The following is a 20,962-nucleotide window of genomic DNA, read 5'->3' on the forward strand; positions in this document are numbered from 1 at the left end:
CAGGGCACGATGCTGGTTATACCTCCCTGGTGAACTCCACCACCTCTGCCAGTTCCTTGAGCTTCCTCCCAGAGCATCCCGTCCCTCCCAAACCCCTCACCCCACAGGGAGGGACCCTCCCAAGGCCACCCAGGCACGGAGAGAAGCGCTGGCTGGGATAGGAGCAGGGCAGCGCACGCAGAGCCTGGCGAGGCTCAGTCCCACTGTCCCTCCTCCTCCAAGAAGTCACGGCTCCCCAGGAGATCTCCCAGGCACTTTATTCACTCAGCAGCCAACAGCCATCATAGCCATAAAGGGAAAAACAAACAAAAAAACAAAAAAAAAACAACGGCCAAGGCAGCTGAGAAGCCTCACGGCTGCTCCCTTCGCAGGGTATGAGATGCAGGTTGGGGCTGTTAGTTTCTCCAAGCCATCTCCAGTCCTAATTGTGGCCTGGAGGCACCAACATCCTTGTGGAGGGTCTTCCAAGTCAGCCTTCGGTTAACAGATCCTCTCTGTTGTATTGTCGGAGCAGCTGAGAAATGCCCCCCTGCTCAAACCCCCACCAACCCCTCCCGAGCGAGCCCCCAAGCAGTTAGCGCAGAAATTCAACGCACAGAGAACACAAATTGGGCAGGAGCAGCTGGCGGGGAAGGAAAAGGAACCACCTGAAGGAGGCAAAGCCTTGGGTTTTGCAAATGGGGCACAATTCCTTTCACCAGGTGCTATTTTCACATCCCTTTGCTCCTGCCTTGCCTCTACAAGAGCCCCACCACAGCTCCCCTCCTCGTGAAGCAGCATCAAGCCATGAAAAGAGGCAGCAACCAAGCAAGTCTCACGGCACAGGCTAGCCCTGTCCTTGCTCACGAAGGACCCCGGCCTCTGGGACCTGCAAACCCCTGGCACGCAGAGCCAGACTCATCCCGAGCCTTGTCCTTCCAGGGCTTCCCTCCCCGTGCCTCTGCTTCCCTAGCTGGGAAAGGGAGCCCCCAGGGAACGGCACCAAAAGCGTGGGGGCTCTGGGGTTAGTGGCGTGCTCTCCCCCGTCCGCCCCCCACCCCAAAATCCCCTGTGACTGTGAGCAGCCCTCGGCAGGGGTGGGAAAGGAGTCCTGCTGGATTGACCCCCCCCTGCTAAACCCTAACCAGACCCAGGCTCCCTGCTACCCATGCGGCCATCATTGGCCCTCGGCCAGGCCAGGGGCTGAGCCGGTGCCGGTGCCGGGCCGGGCGAGCTGCCGCAGGTCCCTCACGGACCTCACGGCCCACTGGGCCAGCTCCCGCAGCACCCCCAGGCCCCGCAGCTTCTGCTCGAAGAGGCTGAGGCGAGGGGGCGCGGGGGGCCCGTCCCCTTCGTCGCCGGGGGGCCCGCGGCTCTCCAGCTCCAGCAGCTCCTCGAGGTGGTAGGCGAAGGCCGAGACTTGCAGCAGGACGGCCGCCAGCGCCCGGCCCAGCGCGGCGTCGGCGTCGCCCAGCTGCTCCCGCTGCTCCTCCAGCATCTGGGCCAGCAGCGTGCGGAAGGCCCGGTACGCCGCCAGGTTGTCCAGGAGCCGCTGGGTCCCCGTCTGCTCGCTCCAGTGCTCCGCTGCCGCCGCCGGCACCCCCTCCACCGCCGCCACGCTGACCGAGGCGTCCAAGCCCTGCCGTTCCACCTGCACGGGGAAAAAAACAGCCGGGGCTCAGTGGTGCCGGGAGAAACGGGGACCCTCAGCAGCCCCCCGCCGCTGCCCCCAGCCGTGGTGCATGCCAAGGTGATTTTGGGCACAGGGGCAGATGCTGAGAGGCAGGGGATCACCCAAGCATCAGTCCACAGCGTTGAGACCCCAAGGCCGAGGCGTCGGCAGCATTTCGTCCCACAGCTCAGCAGCTCGGCCGCGTGCCAGAGGCCCCGTGCCCCGTCACAGCCGCCCGGCGTCAGACCCAGACCCCGCTGGCAGCAGCCTCGGGGCGCGGGCAGAGATGAACTCACGTAGATGTCCAGGAGGTCGGCGACGTCCGAACGCATCTTCCTGGCCAGGCGGATGCCGCGGCTGCACAAGTCGCGGCGCCGGAGGGTGGTGGCCGAGGGGGTGTCTGCTGCTGCCATGGCCCAGGCGGTCGTCCCGGGCTCCGGGCTCACGGCGCGGCGCCCGCCTGGCCCGGGAAGGACAATCCCGTGCTGAGCTGGTGCATTCCAGCCGGGAGCTCTGCTCACGCGTCCGCTGGCCCGGCTCTCCCCCTCTTCCGCGCCTGGGGCCTGGCACGACGCTGCAAATTCCCGCCTCTGGGATCAACAGCGACAGATTATTTCCCTAATTCCCCCCACGCTTTGCCACTCTTTAAGCCTATTGCCCGGAACAGGCTCGCCCAGCAGCAGCAGGAGGTTCTCCCAGCCCCAGCTCAGACCCTCTCCAGCCTCCCCGCAGCGAAATGAGCACCGGGCTGAGCCCCCGGCCCCGGCCCCGTTCCCCCTACTCAGGCCGGAGCGCAGGAAACCACTGCCGGGAAGAGGCGAGCAAAGCCGGGACGTTGCTCAACAGCTGAGCGGGGACTGCAGCCTGGGGCCTGAGCAGGGCACAGGGGACACGGGGACACCCGGCCCCAGCTGTGGGATGTGGTGCTCTTCATCCCAAAGCCCTCAGGGCTGCACCCCAAAGCCCTCGGAGCTTTAGGGTCCTGCCTGCTGCCCTCTTCTTGCTGCGTGGCCCCCCCAAACCCAGCCACCATTTCCTGCAGGGGCCTGCCCTGAAGCAGAGCCACGGAGTAGGAGGCCCCTGATCCACCCCCCCCCAAACACGAGCACCACACAAAAACCAGCCCTTTTTGGGTTTATTTGCTTTTTCCTCAAGATGTTTATTTCAGTTACGTGTTACCCAGATTAAGAGAAAAATGAGAGTTGAAAAGCAGCTTCCCTTTACAACCGCACCGCTATGAGCCCTGCCCTGGCTCAGGGCTACCAGGGGGACTGAGGGCCACCGGGGGGGATCTAGGGGCTAGTGGGGATGGGGGCAACCCCCAGCTTCCCCAAGGCCAGCCCAGCAGCACCGGTGCCACCTGGTGGCTACTGCAGAAAGCACTGCCAAGGCCCCTACCCCCAGCCCACCCTGCTGCAGGCCCTGGCTTCCCTCCCGGGGAGGAGAAAAAAAAATGATAATAAATAAATACAGGGGAAAATACAAAAAAAAGTTTATTGCAAACTACTACAATAATTTATTGAAGCAAACTGCATGCGAGTGAAGGAGAGACGCTGAGGGAAGGGGCAGCAGGAGGGCTGTGTCAGTTGTAGGGCATGGAAGGGGAGAGGGAAGGAGTTACACCAGTCTCTCCTGCAGCAGGGCGAGCAGGCTGTGGTTAGAGGACAGACAGGCAACCCGCCGAGACCAGAAAAAGAAAAAGGGAAGCTATGAGGGGGCGCACGGGAGGGCGAGGCAGGGATCAGAGGTCTCAAGGCCAGGAATGAGGTGGGAGGCGAGCAAGCTGCTTGATCCCGCAGCCGCTGACAACTGCGCTGCTCTGCTCGGGGCAGGCGCAGGACGAGGCAGCCTCCCTCACCTCCCAGCCAGGTGCTGAGTGTTGCAGCACCGGTAGGGAGCGAGCTGGTGGCCCAGAAGCATTTTAGTGTCGATCTCGGAGAACAAAAGCCCAAGCTCTCCCTTTAGTTTAGTGTTCTGTGCAAGGCTCTGCCTGCTCCGCACCTCTTGCGGGGGCAGTGGCAGGGCATGAAAAGCAGCAGAGGGGCTGCAGCAACCTGGGGGAAAATAGCAAAACCCTACTACAGTGGCACATCCCCTAGGGGCAGTGGGATCCCAGGCAGGAGAGGTGTTTGCCCCCACTCACACCCACCGCCCTGGGCAGGAGACCCTCGCTGCCGGTGGGTGAAACCATCATGGTTGGGTCTGATCCTCTTTGGGCTGTGCGGTGACCCTTTAGCTAGGAAGGGGGGTGTGGGGAGGGGGAAAACTAGCTGGCCACCCTAAAACTCCCCCCTGGAAATCACAACAAATTGATCCAAGCACGAGGTTGTATCACCCCAACTAAGGAAACTGGTTTGTGTGCTTCACCACCACCCCACTGCGTGCCTGTCGTGCGTGCTGTTCCAGGAGATGCCTGCCCAGGGGTGCTGCAGCCCTCCTGCCTACCCCCAGGAGAAGCACAGGAGCCACACTCAAGGAACAGGGAGGGGATGCTCACACCCTGGATGCTCACACCAAGACGCCAGGGCTGCGAACTGCCCGAGCACAAAGCACCCCACCACCAGAAGCGTTTTGGCTTGTTCAGAAACAGACTTCAACGTCAGTGGAGAAGGGAAAGGGGAAATCAGGACAAGTGACCCCGTAAAAGCTGTCAGGCTCGGGCCACAGCTGGATTTCCAGGCAGCACAGGGGACAGAGTGGGTGTTTAGAGTCAGTTTCCTGTAAAAGCTTCCAATTGAATTCCACATTTTATTGCTGTTCTCCAGACCCCAGATACCCGATTTTGCCTGGCTGCTGTTACAGACCGATTTTGCTGACCGTGCGCTTGGACAAAACACTTGGGCTCTGTTCCAAGCACATAAACCCAACCAAAAAAAAAAAAGAAAACAAGGAAACAAACAAAAAGCCCAGGTTATTTTTCACCTCTTCCAAAAAAAACACTAAGAATTCAAGGCCACTGAGTCTCCACACACAGTGTCAGAGAACAGAGCGAAAAAGATCCGAGTCTAAATACCAGACGTGTCACATCCTATGCGAGCCTCTCCGAGGGTTCAGGTCTGTCCCAGCTACGCCAGCAGGCGACACTCAAACTACAAGGCTCCGTGGAAAGCAGGGGCGTTTTGTGCCGAAGCGAGGAGCTTTGAGCACACAGCTGCACAACGCTCCCCAGAACGGAGGCAGGGAGCGAGCCAACGGCCCCTTCCTCCTCCCTCAGCCTACTGCCTTGGATAAATTCGCCTGAGACGACCGTACCCGGTCTCTGCTCCTGTATCTTTTGTCTACACCCGGAAAGGAGAGGCAGAGGTGGATGAGGAGCACAGCATCCCCCACCACCAAGCGGCTCACAACAGCCCTAAGTCACGAGAACAAGTTCCTGGCTAACGATGTCCTTCCCTGCGAGGCTACGGAGTCAGGGGACGCAGAAAGAGCACTTAATGCGAGGAGCTGGGAGGGAAGGAGACCAGAGCCAGCTGTTCCAGCACTCACCTCATCCTCCTGCTAAAACGCTGCCGCAAAGACTCCCACTGCAAAACAGGCTCTTCTCCGGGGGCTCTCCCTCTACTCTGGAAAAGCTACGAGAGAGATCTGACTCCCGAACACTGCCTTCCCTCAGCTCTCCTCCCAGCGGCTGTCAGGATGGCACGGCATGCTCCCTGCGACTCCCTAGCGTGAAGGAGCCTCCCGGGGAACAGCCCGAACCCCTTCCACCCCCACCCACCGAGAACAGAACTAAAAAATACCGACCCTTTTTAATCAATAAATAAGGAATCTCGTTACCACAACACAAAAACGAAACATGTTCAAAGTGCAAATTACTGTCGTCAAACTGGGATGCTCCTCCTTGCCTCTCCCACGCAGGGCTCCCGTAGCCCCCGGGGCCTCTCCAAGCAAACATGATCTACGAGCCAGGGCGTTCCCTCAACTTCCTGCCAGAGACAGAGCAGAGGAGTGCGGTGAGGCCGGGGACGCGCGCTCCTCCACAGCTCGCCCTGCCGAGGGGGCCTAAAGTGCCAAGCCAACCTCCCAGCCCCAGGAAGAAGAACGAGACTGCAAGGACCAGAGTGCAGTGATGCATAGAAGTTGGGACCACGGGGCGGAAGGGAGTCCTAAGAAACTCGTCCAGAGCGCATCGAAATGCTTTCTAGTTTCCAAGTGGGGCCACGTCAAGAAAGGCATCTGCTTTGGGGCAGAGCGAAGGGTTTCGGCCATTCCCCCTCCCTCGGAGAAATCCGTCGCTCGGTCCAACTTGCTCTGGTAACGGCAGCATGTGCCCCTTTCCTACAAAGGAGCAGTGACAAGACAGAAGTGGTTGGGAGAAAGAGGACGTGCCGTGATCCACGCCGGAGGAGAGCAGACCCTTCGGTTATTTACTAGTATTTTAAGTTTTGCTTTTCTCTCTTTCAATACGCGTCTCCATTGTTTTTCCTTTTAAATACAGAGTCCGAGCTGTCCCAGCACCCACGTGCTCCCCACCCACTAGGGTCCAGTGGAGTCTGAATCTTCGATGAGCACCTCCGTGGTGGCTCCCAGGATCTCTGTGTTCATGACCAGCCCTTCTGGGTTTGCGCTGCTGCCGCTGCCCACGAAGAGCTTGCCGTCAGCCACCAGGCTCACGCGCTCCGCCCCGCCGCAATACGTCTTGGGCATCCCGTCGGGGTTCAGCAGCAGGCAATCCGCCGGGGCAGCGCTTCCCAGTGGGTCGGGAAGAAGGGGGAGGCCCTGGCCATCAGTGGGCGGCGCGATGGCCTCGGGGTTAGTGCCCAGGATGTCAGTGCTGGTGATCAGGGCACCTGCGTTGGCAGCCAGTGCTTCAGCGATAAGCACTTCGGGGTGGCTCTTGGCTTTGTGGGCCACGACGCTGTCCTTCTTCTCGAATTTCTTGCCGCAAATGTTGCAGGAGAACTGGTAGAAGGAGTCGGCGTCGTGCTTCTTCATGTGCCAGTTCAGGGAGGCCTTCTGCCGGCAGGTGAACCCACAGATCTCACACCTGGGGAAGGGGAGAAGGGGGAGGTCACAACAAAGGGACATCGGCACGCGTTGGTGTAGACAGGGGCAAAGAGGCGGCCCAGGAAAGCAGCGGGGGCTCGTTAACATGGGATGCCACCTCGGCGCCAGCCCTTCCAGAGATATTTACAGGGGCTTACTCATGCTCCTCAGATCTGAGGCACTGCCTGAAGGAACAGGTGAGACAACAAGCAGCAATCCAAACACTCCTACAGCTGCGTGTTTAAAGGGAGCTGGGACTCCGGGAACAGGGTCCAGCCCTGCCTTCAGAGCTGCTCTCGGAGCAGTCCAAGGGCAGATATATCCACGGGTCACTCGGGAGGGTAAGAGAGAGGCAGAGGTACTCACTGCAAGGGCTTCTCGCCTGTATGGATCATCCGGTGCACCGCCAAGTTATGAGAACTCTTAAATGCCCGGGCACAGTACTCGCAGATGTAATCCCTTTGATCTGAAAAGCAACACCAGTCGCAGCGTCACTCTCCTGCAGACCTGCTGGCCCTCCCCGCTCTCATGCTGTAGGCAGAGCTGCCCAGGAAGCAGCAGAACGAGAAGCGCTGGGAGGCCAGCAGACAGCAAGGGAGGAGGTGTCCCACAAGACACCACAGAAACTGATGGAGAGTTAAGGCATGATTAAGACTCTACGAGTTAATTATCCATTCTGACCAGTGCTGAAGGGTGGCAAATTAGGATAAAGCTTGGCTCGTTTTATCCCTCTACAGAACCCCTGACTGATACTTGCCAGAGGGTGAATCGAGAACTCTATAGCCCATTTCCTTTCATTTCCTTAAAAGATTGCAATCTAAAAGTGAGTAATATTCTTCCACTGCTGCAAGTCTGTACCATCTGCCTTAGCTTCACTCCCTCCTTAAGCACCGGAGGTTTCCCCCCCACCCTCCCTCTGTTCCACGACCCAGGGAGGAGTTTGGATCTGTTCCCCACCTCCCTGTACCTGTGTGGTGTTTGGCATGCCGCAGGAGCTGCTTCTGGAGGCGGAAGAGCCGACCGCAGGAGGGATGGGGACACACGTATTTTTTCTTCAGCAGGTGCTGGTACTTGATGTGATGCTGAGAAAGAAGAGCGAAAGGTTGTAAGCTCTCTCTTTACACGGCTAAGACGACGGCTGAAGCACTCTGATCCCAGATGGCCCCCCTCCACAGTGACAGGCCCTGGTGCAGGTGGCCCTCCCCTGCCCTCACACGTACGCCACCAAGCAGCAGAACATCTCAGCCCACCTGCAGGTAACGCGGGTGAGCCAGGACGGTGCCGCAGCCTTCCATCTCACAGCGGACGTACTGTATCGGGGGCTTCTTCCTAAGAGACCAGTAAGGAAACGAGCAGAGAGGTCAGCTGAGAAATCCAAAGCTAAGGCAGCGCAAGATAAATGAATGTGAGTGCAGTTCAGTAACGTGAGAGCAGTTCAGTAACGTGAGAGCAAGGGATCACTGCTCCAGTATTCCTGTCTGGGCTATGCTTATAGAGATTCTGGCCAAGAGGCTGCTCTGTTCCTAGAACTATCTGAGGGCTCTCACCAGAACTGAAAAAAAAAACAGAGGCAAAGCTCCCCAAAACCTTACCTCTGTAGGCTGCCAAGGTAGGGATCAACTCAGATGAGATTAAAAAAACGGCTGGGAAGAAATCAAACTTAACACCCACAGGAAAAAAGGGAAAGAAAGCAGGGAAGTCAATACATGATGCTATTTTTTTTCTCCCTTTAATGCAGATTTCTGTACTGTGTGAGAGAGATGCCTCTAAGACAGTTAACATCTGTGTAGGACACAGAGGAAGCAAGTCTTCAGAACCCAACTGAGTAGAGGGGTGTCACTTACCTTCTCTTGGGCAACCTCGGGCTCTTGTCATCCTTTCTTCTCCTTCCCCTCCTGTAGCAGTTACAGAGAGAATTGAAAGAGGCTTCTTTACATCAGTACTGCAGCAGCGTGCTACAACACTACAGAGCTCTTCTGCAATTTTAGGCTGAAAAATAACACTGCACCCAGCAAGTCAGAATTAAACAGGCACCTGCTCTGGATCAAAGTGGCTGATGAGCTTCAAAGGAGTTTCAAAGGAGTAATTACTCATGGGGTAGATGGGCAGATCCCCTAAGGAAAGCAAGTAACCAGGCCCTCATGTGAATTGTCCCTGCAATTTGCACGACTCCTGCATCATGCAGAAGAGCAGTCCCTGTGAAACACCCTCACATTTTTGATACCTGGGTCACGCTTTTTTTTTCTGCGTGACATTTGGTGGCTAGTGGCAGATCTCACACCACTCTGCCACTCCCGATACAGCCAAGCGAACTGCGGCTGCAAGACTAGGGCCAAACCTAGCAGTAAGAACATTTTCCCACATCGCCCACCATTCACAACCCATCAAACACCAGTGAAGAGGTACCAGGCAGCCACAGCCCAGCAGGCTGTGGTTACAAATTACCAAGTCTTCTGCCACAATAAAGCGAGGAACTGCTATTTTAAAAACCCTCTACCAGGCGTGACATGCTTCACATTTTTCTTTCAAACCTGCGACTGTCTAACCAACTTGCAGCCCTTGATTAAATTCAGACCTTTCCAGGCTGCACGTGAGCACACAAGATTCTGCTTTTATAGGTTCCTGCTGCAGACAGTTAGCAAGCTATCGCCTCATTAATGCAAGCTCTAGATAAATCAATAAAGACCAAGTTTGATGCAGATTCAGAGGAAGGCAATATTCTTGAGAAATAAATGCTTTATGTGGTTTGCTCTCACAATCCCTCTCATTTCCTAATGAATTTTTAATAAACATATAATTTTGCCCACACAGTCCAGAATTGATAGTGCCTTTTATTTCCTCTGCTCTATTGGGCAACATTTCATACCACGTGAAACACATCAGTCTGGGAGGCTAGGAAGAAAGCGATTGATAGTCTAGCAGCTATTTTTCAGTTGTCTGAATTAACTATAACAGCTTACACACCTGTCAAGACAAAATAAAGTCTGTGCTCTGAGCAGACCCGCGTTTACATGTAAAATACAACCCCCAGCAATAGCTCTACCCCGAACAATGCGCCTGCTTGATCACACTGCTGCACCAAGACACTTAACAGCAGGCTGATGGAGTCTTTTCTAGACTGTATTGAGACATCTTTATCGATAGCGAGACCATGCCAGTAAACAAGCTGAGCAGGCACTCAGCATTCAAGCCAAGCCTTCAGAAGCTGCACAGGTTCTTATGGGCAAAAGCAGCACCAGTCCAACAACACAACCACAAGTCTCTGAAAGCTACCTTTAGGAGGAGAAAACCTTCTCCAAAATACAAACATCTGTACTTCCCTCCACAATAAATTGGTCCTGCTACAGCTTGGAAACAGCACCAGAAGTTCAAACAGAGGTGTGCAAAGCCCCGCACCGCAGGCCAGCAGACGGAGCCACATTTGCTCCCATTTCTCACAGATGAGATCAAGTACAAAAACTTTTTTTTCCAGCCTACCTGAATGATTTTGACCCTGACACAAATCCATTCTCTCTCTCATTTGCCAGAAGGCAAGCTTCAGGATTGAGTTCAAGTGAGAGGACAAGTATTTTGAGGCTCCACTCAAAGTACCAGTGACCAACTAGGCAATGTAAGTTTGTTCTCTTATTTTCTCCAAAATAAGGGAGAACCCAGCTGTTTTTCCTGAGCTTTGTTGTGTAAGTCCCAAACGTACTAAAATGACACTTGATGTGTACAGAGTGCTCTCCCATCCGTCTCTAGGCACACAGCAGAAGAGAACTGGCCTTCCCAGACTGGCTTTCTAACAGTCTAATAAATACATGTAAGCCTAACACACTTCAGACATCACAGCTGAAGCCTGTTTTTTTAAAAACTCTCTGAAGTATTTCACAGGATGTGGCCATATCCAGGTAGGCTGACTAAACCACAGCATTGAAAAAACTTTGCCGAAACTAAATGAAAACATTAACTCTTTTTCCTTGCCAAACACAGGCAAGACACTAGGAAGCAGCACTTCTGTAAGAACAAGAGGCTCTGCCCTATTGTCTTTCAGACCCAGAAAGGGGAAAACAACAATAAAAACCACTCTTGTACACTAGCAAGAGTGCAAAGTATATAATACACAATGGTACGTATAGTTACAGAATTTTACTCACTTCCTTGGTGGCTCTTCATCTTCATGAAACTCACTCTCTTCTTTTACCTCTACTTTAATCTCTTTCTGCTTCTCTTTTTCCTCCTTTGCCTTGCCAGCTTTTCTCCTTTGCTTTGGGGTTTCCCTACAGAGACACAAATACAGTGCATTACTCCGATGTTAAGTGGCCACCTGCATGTATTCAAAGATACCCTCATGCCCCTCTCTCCTCTTAGCCTCTTCTGAGCACCTCTGGCTGGCAGCGTCTGGTTCTTCATCATGTTAACACCAAGGGCTTCTCTCCTTCCACACTACTAAAAAGTAGTGTCTGCTTTTTACACAGATTTAAGCAAGAACTGGGTAGTAGTTTCTATTTTAATCAAACCCCATTTTTCTAATCAGGAAGTAGGATCAAAGAAGAACCTGACAGCCAGCAGGGCCCTAATAGCTCTAGACCACTAGAGAAAAATGGTCCCGATAGCTGTAGGGAAACAGTTCAATGGGAGCCATTCCACCTCAGCAAGTAGCACAGGTTCTCTGGGTCATATTAAGCTTGTTCAACTACGATGTCACAATTGTTCTTGGCCTACAAACAGTAAGTAGGTAATCTAATATACTTTTCTAGATGGGGCTTGTAGGTTTCATCTCTTGGATCATCTTTGAAGGGAACTTCTTCCTCGCTGACAAGGATCTCTTCCTCATCATCGCTGCTGGGAGAAAAGGAGAACAGAGGAGCTTAGCGGCAACAACTTCAGCACTACTGCAGGAATATTCATGCACCACCCCACAGGATGGGAACGACACTTTTACACTGCATTTTTTCATCCCACGTGACTGGGGAAAGCTAACAGCTTGCACTGACTAAGGAGCATAATGACAGCCAAAGCAGACAGGCGAAGCAGAGCAGCCCCTTCTTGTGAGCCCAACCAATTACAGCACCTGCTGCAGAAGGAATAAAGCTACAAGGTGAGATGCCCACCCCCCTACCAAATACATTTCAACCATACTTCCTGACACCTGCAGTCCATCAGCAACCCAAAACAAAAATATAAAGGGTCAGGACTGCATGAGAACAACTTCTACTCTTCCCACAAACCCTGTCACAAGCATTTGAAAAGCTTGAGATTGTATTTTTCCCCCTTCTTGACATTAAATATGAAGAAATACCACAAAGCAAGAGCTTCCTACCTGATTCCAGCTGGAGACTGATGCTCTTCTGTGACCTCTGAAAGGAAAAGTCACCAGTGAAAGTTTCAACCTGTGATCTCTGCAGTGAGCTCATCTGTCTCGAGATACCTCCACCAACACTCAGCGCCAGGAGCACCGGTGGCAGAAGGTGCTCGTGACACAGAAGCACCACGCCTGTACCAGGCGCGTACAGCTCCCCAAGTTACACCCACGTGCAGCTCCCTTCAGAGGTCCCCAGGATCTGCCTGTCTTCAGGCACCGCCTACCTTCCGTGCCAGGGCTGCCCACGTACCGTACTCGAGCTGGTCCACGTTTGGTTCTGACTTGCAGACGAGCTGCAGGGAGCCGGTCTTGGACCTGGAGGCACGCGAGTTCTCGGTGTCGCGCTGGCGGGCCGCGGCGGCCGACCTGCTGCTGCGCCAGCTTCTGCTGGGCCGGGCTGTGCTGGCAGTGGAGTCATGGCTGAGGAGGCTGGAAACCTCCTCCTCTTCCTTCTCTTCTTTGGGATCTGAAACACACGTTGCAATCTCGTTAGTGCTAATAGGAATAAAGGTAAACCCCACGGTTGTTTCACGCCCCTTGCACGGTGTGGAACAGCACAGCCTCCAACTGCCTCTGAGTAAAAGGCACAAATATTTAAAAATAGCTCACATTTGCCTCTGATAAAGGCGTGTAGGATGATTATTTGCTGGCTCCGATCTCCCCTGAGCAACACAGACATTTGTAAACCTCAGCAACTGTTTAATGACAGACTGGTTTCAAAATTGGTCTGTATTAAGAGTTGTGTTTGGAAAATCCCCCAAACACGTATTTAACCCGAAATGTACACCTGGTAATAATCCAGAGGAATCCAAACTGGATGTTTCTGATCTCGTGCTAGAGCAAGAAGCATCACAAGTACCACTAGCCTGAGGTCTCTGCACTCAGTTATGGCTTCTGCAGGTGGTTTTTTTTTTTGGCTGACCTCCAGATACGCTTTGGCAAGATAACAGAGCTGCCTAAAACGTATATGTGAGCAAGTTCATCCCTTTAAAAGCTAAGACTTCCAAGTACGGTTCACCCGATTTCACTTTCTGGTGGCTGCTGGAACACCAGGCCTTGATGAACTCAAATGCTTTTTGATATTTCACCAACGACGTGCTAAGGAAATCCATCCCAAGCAGCTGGCTAGGCTCGGTACTCCAGGTTTGTCTCTGCATTAGCACACCAAGCACCCGCAGTGAGGCACAGGGCCTGTGCTCTAGCCTCAGCTTGGACTCCCTCCTTTTTACCTAAATCCCTTTCCACAACTGTCTGGTTTCGGGGGGATTGTGCTGCCCAAGCACCAGCCAGCAGTACCCCTGATGCTCAGGAACTTTCCAAGCACCTGCTTGCAAATGCAGGGCACAGTTCTCTAAGGACGGGCTGGGGAGCAGCCCTGGTGAGGAGTAAATCCCCAAAACCAGGCTCCCCGAAGCACGCAGCAGGGAGATGAGGTCATAAGCTGAGACAGGCGGGTTTGTCAGGACACAGGAAAAGCGGTTTTCCCCAAGAGGACAGTCAAGGGCTGGAAGAGGGGCTTGGAAGCACGGCTGTGTGACCTCCATGCTTGGAGGGCTTCAAGACCTGGATGGAAAAAGCCCCTGAGCAACAGGATGGGAACTCCAGGTTGAACCCAGGACCAGAGACCTGCAGAGGGACCCTCCCACCTAAATTCTTTGGTTTTGCTTCAAACCTTTTGAATTTAACTTCCAGCATGTTGTTTGGTATCCAGCCCTTATTAACTGAGCTGGAATCACCAACCTCTGAAAAATCAGGAGGAATATAGGATACAAGGCCTCACAAGTTCATTGTAAAACAGCAACCAAGTCTGATGCCTTACACGTACGCAGCCAAGTCCATCATCAAAGCATAAATTACAACCAGGAAGCCAAAAAAGGTGTATGGATCTCATAAAACAGAGTTCATGTTGGTTTCAATCCTAATTGTGATCATCCTCAGTTTTGAATGGCAAATCAAACTCAAAACCACTTTGAAACCATTCTCTAGGAGTTTTCCCATCAAGCACTACCATTCTACCAGCGTTAATATACACTGCTGCTCTCAAAAAGATGGCTATTCCCTTGAAAGATCTTTCATTTGGTGATTTCTTGGTAAGAGCTAGTATTTTATAGTTCACGCTTACGGAGTTGAAGCAGACCTCCCTCAGAATATATTTCTACAAAGTACACCTGAGGCACCACTCATCTAGCAACTTGGCTTCGTTTCTCTGAAGTCAACGTGTTTAATATTAAAGCCTTTCCTCATGACCTCTCATTTTTACTTTTACATCTACTTCAGTACTGTCTACAAGTTGTTGGTTTTGTTTTTACATGCTGTGTTTTCTGGGAGGCACGTAAGTATTCACAGGTCTGAGCAGCACTGAATACTTCCTGTGCACCAGAACCTGTAAAGCAGTATGGAGTTATATATATGGAGTTATATACTCACATCTGCATCCAGGTCAGGGATCGTGGCTGTCCTCGTCTCTGTCATCCGTAAGAGATGCCCACGTCTCCCAATTACCTATACCTTGCAGTAGTTAACCTTACAGCTATTTTCAGTCTTGTCTTGGGTACCACACTTCATCTGGTTGAGCCTAGGCCCTGTGGATGAATACTGCGCTGCCCCACTCCTCCCACAAACATGCCTGCACTAAAACCCACGTGCTCCTCAGTTTACAGGGTTTGGCTAATCACAGAAAGGAGCAAGATAAGATAAATGGAGTGAGTGTTGTTACTACAGCTAATCAGGCTCCGTTCTTTCTGAAAAGGAAGATACTGCTCTAGTGCCTTGAGACTGAAACAAAGAAAACCTTAAATTAGAAAGGCTGCAGTTGATTCTGCACTTAGAAGTGGTGGAAGTGGTGCAAGTGTCAACAGCAGTGCTGGACACCAGGCCATACGAACTCAGACCACAGGAGAAGGAAAGGGTACACAAGACAATACCAAGGCGCCCCCAGTGAGAAGCACAAAAAAGCAAGGAGCATTTGCTTGCCGCATCAGCTGTTGCAAAACCAATTACGTGCTTCCCTTTTGGCAGGACCTGCTGGCCAGTCAGCACGTGCAATCCCAGTTAAGACGCAGCACTGCTGTCTTCTGCCCAAATCACGGGGCAAGGGGGGCAACAGAAGCTCTGAGCTGGCAGAACTCACCGGCCACGAAACGCCCCTGCACTCACGCTCCCCTGCAGTCCCTCCCATGCCGATACTATCTGCCTCTTCCAGCTGCCTCTGCAGGAGTCAGTTGCAGGCTGGGTGGGTGCCAGCATCTTACAGGAAGCCAGTCAAGAGATACGGGGAAAAATCCACTTCTTGAAATCCTACCAGTCCTTTTGATCCTTTGGTCAAACCCTGGAGTTTCTCCTACCTTGAGCTCTCCCTTAACTAAGTAACTTCGTGATAAAAGCAGCTGTCATTCTGGGGTAGTTCTGTTCATCCTGGGGTAGTTGCACCATCCTTCCCAGTTGCCTTTCAGCGAACAGTGTCCAGGGCAGAAAACACATCGTAGTGAGGAAGGTACATTAACATGAGAGTCAAACACCCTTTAACCCTAAAGTTTGTGAAGGAAACACCCGTCAGTGACAGAAGGGAAAAAGAGAAGGAAACCTGGGAGGAAATTCGGTGCAAAGCTGTAGCTCTGTTGTAGCAGCTTGGGTTACCAAAAGCACAGACTCTGGGCACTGTTACACTTCTCTACAAGAGCTTACCCAGTAGCATTCCATCCTCACTCAGCGTGCCAGGCATCCCAGAGTCCCACACCATTCATACATATAAATATAAAAGATTTATATCCTCAAGTTTGCCCTCCGCCTTCCACTCCTGGTAATAAGTTCACCCTTACAAGCCTCCGCTCCTCCCCGTACCAGAAACCCACCTCACAAGCAGGATACTCTCAGGAAGCAACAGAGCAGCTCTCAGGCTTCCTTGTGCCTCCTTTCTTGCTTCACCTTACAGCCACGTCACTCCCCGACCCCACAGCATTTGCTTTACAGGCGAATCTTCCCAGCAGCAGGTGCTTACTGCCTTGGTTTTTATAATCACTGCATGCAGCAAGCGTTAAGAGCGTGCCTGTGTCAAGGACCGGAGCGGTGAGCACACGCATCCCACAGCCTGACCTTCCTCCTGGGCGCTGAAGGAACGCAGCGCCGCCCAGGGACGTGCTGTCCTCGGGTTTTGCCGGGGACGAAGGACGTCAGCCCCTGGAAGCAGCGCTTCTTGCTCACCCCTGTCGCGTGCTGCACGTCTCCCAGCGCTGCACAAACCAGCCTTCTGTAGCGGAGGTACCGCGCGTTGCTGCCTACCGGCTCTGCCCGACCAGCACCTGAAAATCCACTCGATTACACCCAGAAATGGGAGCTGCTGGTACTCCGCATCGGCTTTTCCCAGCCACACTTGTTCAGATGTTCAAGCTTTTATTTACCAGCCTCCTGTAAGGCTGCAGCAATAAAATATTAACCTTTCTTTAGACAAAGAAGTTAAGGGAAAAGAATATACTATGAATTATTGGGTTTCAAGCCGACTGGTATAAAAGCAACTGTATCACAACATGTATACATCTCTGACCGCAGCTTTAATTTAACATAGAAAATGTATTTTATATGTTTAATGCCCCACGTTGTGATGGCACAACCAACAAACAAGTCAGGAAAAAAATCCTAGTGTAAGTCCCTATCTGAATAGCTTTTTCCCCTCTAAAATATCTGTAAAATTCCGTGTATGGGACACAGGAAAATCCTCATAGGAGTCAAAGTAGGCTCGGGCAGCCTGAGCTGTTTAAATTCAGCACATTTTTAGAAGGCTTGATTATAAGTCATGTCATCTCTTTCAAAACAGTGACAAACGCCTCAAGAAAAGCAGTCATTACCAAAGAAGCGTGAAGCTTTAAGAACACAAATAGCGAGGTATAATACGAATTATCTATCCTACAACACAGCCTTCTACAATTCGAGCCTGAAAGTTTTCCGTCTCTTCTGAATTTGCAGACTTGTGTTGTTTCTCTAACAGTTAGAAGCAGGCTGCTAGAGAGCAGCCTTGTCTTCCCCACACCATTCCACAGTCCTTGAAGAAATGCTCTCTGGCTTCCCCTTCAGCACAGCCCGAAAGCCGGTGTGATGGGAGAACAGCTAAAATACCAGCCACCCACAAACTGCATTACAGTAGCCTCATACCGGCAGAGCAGAAAAAGAAATCGCGAGGAACAGATCACCAAGACAGCTCTCCAAACGTGGGAACACCCAACAACCGCGTCCCCCTCCCAGCTCCTCCCAAGGCCCGCTCTCTGCGCCCGCACACTGAGGGAACGCGCAGATTGTGCTGGCATCGCCCTCCAGCCCGTGCTGGCCTCACGCTTTCGGTTCTCAGCAGCGGGGGAATCCCACGTGAGCCTCCACGTGTTAAAGCTGCGCCCACGAGTGTCAAACAGGCAGCTACAAAAAGCCTCTGGACAGCTGACTCCACGCACCTCACCTCTCCCCTTCTCTACCTCTCAAACTCTTTACTTTTTTTCAATAAAAAAGGAGGGTTAGAGTCAGAATCTAGTTAGGCTGTAAAATTGTATCTGACAAGCAGGTTTCGTTGGACTGCTACCACAACGTAAAGAGCCACGGTAAGCACCTGATTTTCAATTCAGTGAGAGAAGGACATGGAATATATTCATTAAATCTATATTCCAGTAATTATTCAGGCCTAAGAGAAACGAGAATTATTTCCACGGGAGCACATGGCATCGCAGAAAGTCAAACGTGACTTATACAGCTGTATGAATCCATTTTTAAGTGGAGACTAAACGTCGTACTTATATCACCAATATTTTCTAGGAGCACACGAAGGAAATATTGCAATTGCATGACTAAGCAGGCCAGGCAGGAAACGCTATCGGTACGCTGACTTTGCAGCGGCCGCGGCGCACACCAGCAGGGCACAGCCGCACGCCAGCTCTGACACAACACACCTTCGACTTTACCCTTCCAGTAATCTTCCCATGGGGCCTGCGCAGACGGACCTTTGCGCCCTGCTCTGCGGCCAACGAGCAGAAAACCCGCGGATCCCACGGCACCGCGCGAAGGAGCACAAACCTTGGCGACTTGCTCTGCTGTCACGGCAGCTCGGTTATGACCGACGGCACAAATCGGCTGGCATCACAGCCATCGCCTCTGGGCTTTCTTCACTGAGAGCAGCAGCGGTGATTTTACTTCGAAATATAATGTATAAGACCACAGATCTTACTGGACAAGCTTTGGTGCAACAGGTTTTCCATCTCCAGCAGATGCTCGGGATGTCACGGTGCGCCTCACTCGCACAAACTGCTCGCCCAGCATGCAGACACCAACAGCAACTGCTGAGCTCGAGCAAATTGAATGTTCTAAACTGGATATAAAACTTTGTAGTAAAGGACAGCAGCATAATGCAAATTGCCACGGAAGGAGAATTAATTCCATGTCAGAGCGCAAGCCGGTAAATGCAAACACTAAATTCCCAGTCTTCACCAGACCCACCCAGCACTTTTACTGTGACGCCGGTTTGCACACAAAGGTTCATGGCATCTATTTTGGCTGCGAGTTTAACAATAATAACAACGACTTGAGAAATTTAATAAATGTTTTTCTTCATCTCGTGTTCAAGGACGAGTGAATCTCTCCGAGGCCAAAGTTTAAGAAGGCACTCTCCTAAACAGAGGCCAAACTTAGGAAATAACAGACAGACATCTGCCACTTCCACCAGTGTCATGAGAAACCAGGGTAAAAATGGGATGATTCAGCAAGGTAAACGTTTCCACTTACAGGTATTGAAAACAATGGGAATCACCGTTAAAATATTTCAAGACAGCACTACTTTGTACGCATATTAAGTGGCAACACCATGCCTTTCTTTTTTTTTTTTAAAAACACATTCCAGCAAAGCTCAACCTAGAGGGATGAAGTTTTTACTTGGTAGAAGGATGGACAGAGTATTGTAAACAGCAAACGTGTGTATGTTTGTGGGGTCTGAGCTCAACACACGCTGGTCAATTCTATTTTGGTCTGCAAAAATACACCTCACCAACTAGATTTCTACACCTGAGCTGAAAAAAGTTATAGACTTGTAGGAATAAAGTCAAAGAGTTATAGAATTACAAGAACAAAAGTGACCTGTAAAGTCCAGGCACAAAAGCCAGCAAACAACAACTGAGCAGCTCCAGCAGAAAAGGTGAATTCATTTGCACAGGTCTATGATTTTCCTTGCTATTTCATCCTCTGTTACGATTCCCCATACCAGATCAAAACCAACACTGCACAAAACCTATTTATTTATGGGGGGGTAGGGGGGGGAGGCGAGTGTTTCAGAAGTCACTGGGTAAGTAGCAAGGCCCTCTAATATTTTTCTACAGAAAGCTGTTACGTAGACAAACAGAACTCAGAGTGGAAAAAAGTAAGTTCTGCTCCTGGCCACTGTTCCCCGTGGTTAAGGCCTTCTTGATGAGACTCGTTAAGCCACTCCCACCTCTCTCCCCCAATTTCTATCTCACCCCTAAGGGATGAGGCATAAGGCACACGGCATAAGATTCACCACCCGCTCAGTACCGCGAGGCTACAAAAGGACAAGTGTAAATATTTGAGTACTCTCATTTCCATACACCTTCCAGATGTCCCTTGAGCACACACACCTGTACCCCTGACAGCAGCAGAACAGATGCGAGCACGGATTTTACTAGCTGCTCGAGAGCTGTCAAACCGTGGCACCGTATGGTCTCAGCTTCTGATAGCGAAGTAACACCCTAGTGGTTATTTAGAATAAAGTTTTTGCAAGTCGGGCACATGTAAGCCTCATTGGCAGCTTGCTGCAGTTCCACAATCTTGGGAGAGACCTTGGAAAGAACCCGCACGTCACCAAGCAACAGAGCTTTCCCTGGAAGGGCGATTCAGCAGATGTTTGGCTACCTTCATGGGAAAGCCCTGACTTTCTGGACGGAATACAACTGCACGAACAAGCATCGAGCCCTTACCTTTACCAGCTGCTTTATCCGTGCACCTGAAAAAAATACAAGAGGTAACCGTAAGAGGGAGCTCCTACTGCGGGGCAGCAGAAACAATAAGGTGTGTTAGATGGAGATGTTCTCAAAAGGCTGTTTCCAGCCCCTCATACCAACGCGGGTTAGTTCATCTGGAGGAAGCTGAAGCCAGCTGAGGCTTATACCAACGGGGACTGCTTCACCCAGAGGAAGTTAAGCTGCGGGATAACAGCACAGCAACAAGCCCCAGCCCTACCCACATTGGTCACACCCAGACCCCAGGGACCCCGCGGTCAGGGGGGCACAGGAGAGCCCTGATACCGAGGGCTGGGGGGTTGCACGGACACCCAGCCGGCTGCCAGCCCCCAAACCCATCAGGGCGGGGCTGCAGCCACCCCCCTGCGGGAGAGCGGCCCCAGCACACCCCTGCCTCGGGGCCCGTGGGCACGAGGCAGGGGAAGGGTGCACGGGGAGGGGGCGGTGCCCCCGGGGGGTGGTCCCAGGAGGAGACCGAGGGGTAACGGGAGGCTGCCGGTGCCGGTCCCGGTACTCACCCGAGGCGGGGGGCGCCCTTCCTGGCTGCAGGCGGCGGCTCGGCGGCGGGCTGCTCGGCGGCGGCGGCTGCTCCTCGGGCGCCGGGGCTGCTGCGGCGGCGCCGGGGATACTCGGCCTTACGGCGGCGGGAGGCGGCGGCTGCCCCCGAAGCCGAAGCGGCGGCGGCGGAGGCTCGGCCCCGCTCGCGGCCGCCCCGCAGCACGCGGCTGCCCCCGGAGTCCTCGCCGGGCTCGGCGGCGGGCGCGGGGCGGCGGCGGCCGGGGGGTGCGGCTGGCGGGCCGTGCCCGGGGGTCCCCTCCTCGCCGCCCGCCGGCATCGGGCCGGGGAGCGGAGTGGCTGCGGCGGCCGCCCCGCGCTGCTTCCCGCCCCGCCGCCACGCCCCCTCGGCGGCCTCGCCCAATCGCCGCCCTCCTCCCCGCCTCCGCGCCGCCAATCGGAAGGCGGTGCGAAGCCCGAGCCCCG

General features: G+C 53.0%; 2 protein-coding genes across 3 annotated transcripts; both read right to left on the reverse strand.

Annotated features, from left to right (window-relative positions):
* Positions 1 to 240: 240 nt before the first annotated feature.
* On the reverse strand, positions 241 to 5,276 carry CNTF (ciliary neurotrophic factor). The gene is made up of 3 exons (XM_083840396.1): positions 5,138 to 5,276; positions 1,948 to 2,241; positions 241 to 1,630 (listed from the first exon to the last, which is right to left on the reverse strand). Exons 2-3 carry the CDS (start codon positions 2,062 to 2,064, stop codon positions 1,157 to 1,159), a joined length of 591 nt encoding a protein of 196 aa, XP_083696522.1. The 5' UTR covers positions 2,065 to 2,241; positions 5,138 to 5,276; the 3' UTR covers positions 241 to 1,156.
* Positions 2,786 to 20,962, reverse strand: ZFP91 (ZFP91 zinc finger protein, atypical E3 ubiquitin ligase). Of its 2 annotated transcripts, none has more exons than XM_083840363.1 (11): positions 20,500 to 20,962; positions 19,940 to 19,965; positions 12,232 to 12,447; positions 11,940 to 11,976; positions 11,369 to 11,461; positions 10,774 to 10,896; positions 8,482 to 8,532; positions 7,888 to 7,966; positions 7,605 to 7,719; positions 7,004 to 7,103; positions 2,786 to 6,638 (listed from the first exon to the last, which is right to left on the reverse strand). In XM_083840363.1, exons 1-11 carry the CDS (start codon positions 20,814 to 20,816, stop codon positions 6,128 to 6,130), a joined length of 1,668 nt encoding a protein of 555 aa, XP_083696489.1. In that variant the 5' UTR covers positions 20,817 to 20,962; the 3' UTR covers positions 2,786 to 6,127. The 2 variants fall into 2 exon arrangements, with proteins under 2 accessions (XP_083696489.1, XP_083696490.1); XM_083840364.1 differs by having other exon boundaries at positions 11,369 to 11,458; positions 20,500 to 20,960.

This window comes from Anser anser (genome assembly GCF_964211835.1).
Source record: "Anser anser genome assembly, chromosome: 5".
NCBI classification, from domain to species: Eukaryota; Metazoa; Chordata; class Aves; order Anseriformes; family Anatidae; genus Anser; species Anser anser.

What these genes read in the sequence shown, in the direction of transcription:
- ZFP91 (XM_083840363.1), bottom strand. Translation starts at nt 20,816, where the DNA reads ATGCCGGCGGGCGGCGAGGAGGGGACCCCCGGGCACGGCCCGCCAGCC. An exon ending in GGATAAAGCAGCTGGTAAAG is followed by an intron (nt 12,448 to 19,939) that starts GTAAGGGCTCGA and finishes CGTGTGTTTCAG; the next exon opens with ATCCCAAAGAAGAGAAGGAA. An exon ending in CGTGGACCAGCTCGAGTACG is followed by an intron (nt 11,977 to 12,231) that starts GTACGTGGGCAG and finishes TTTTCCTTTCAG; the next exon opens with AGGTCACAGAAGAGCATCAG.
- CNTF (XM_083840396.1), bottom strand. Translation starts at nt 2,064, where the DNA reads ATGGCAGCAGCAGACACCCCCTCGGCCACCACCCTCCGGCGCCGCGAC. An exon ending in CCGACCTCCTGGACATCTAC is followed by an intron (nt 1,631 to 1,947) that starts GTGAGTTCATCT and finishes TTCCCCGTGCAG; the next exon opens with GTGGAACGGCAGGGCTTGGA.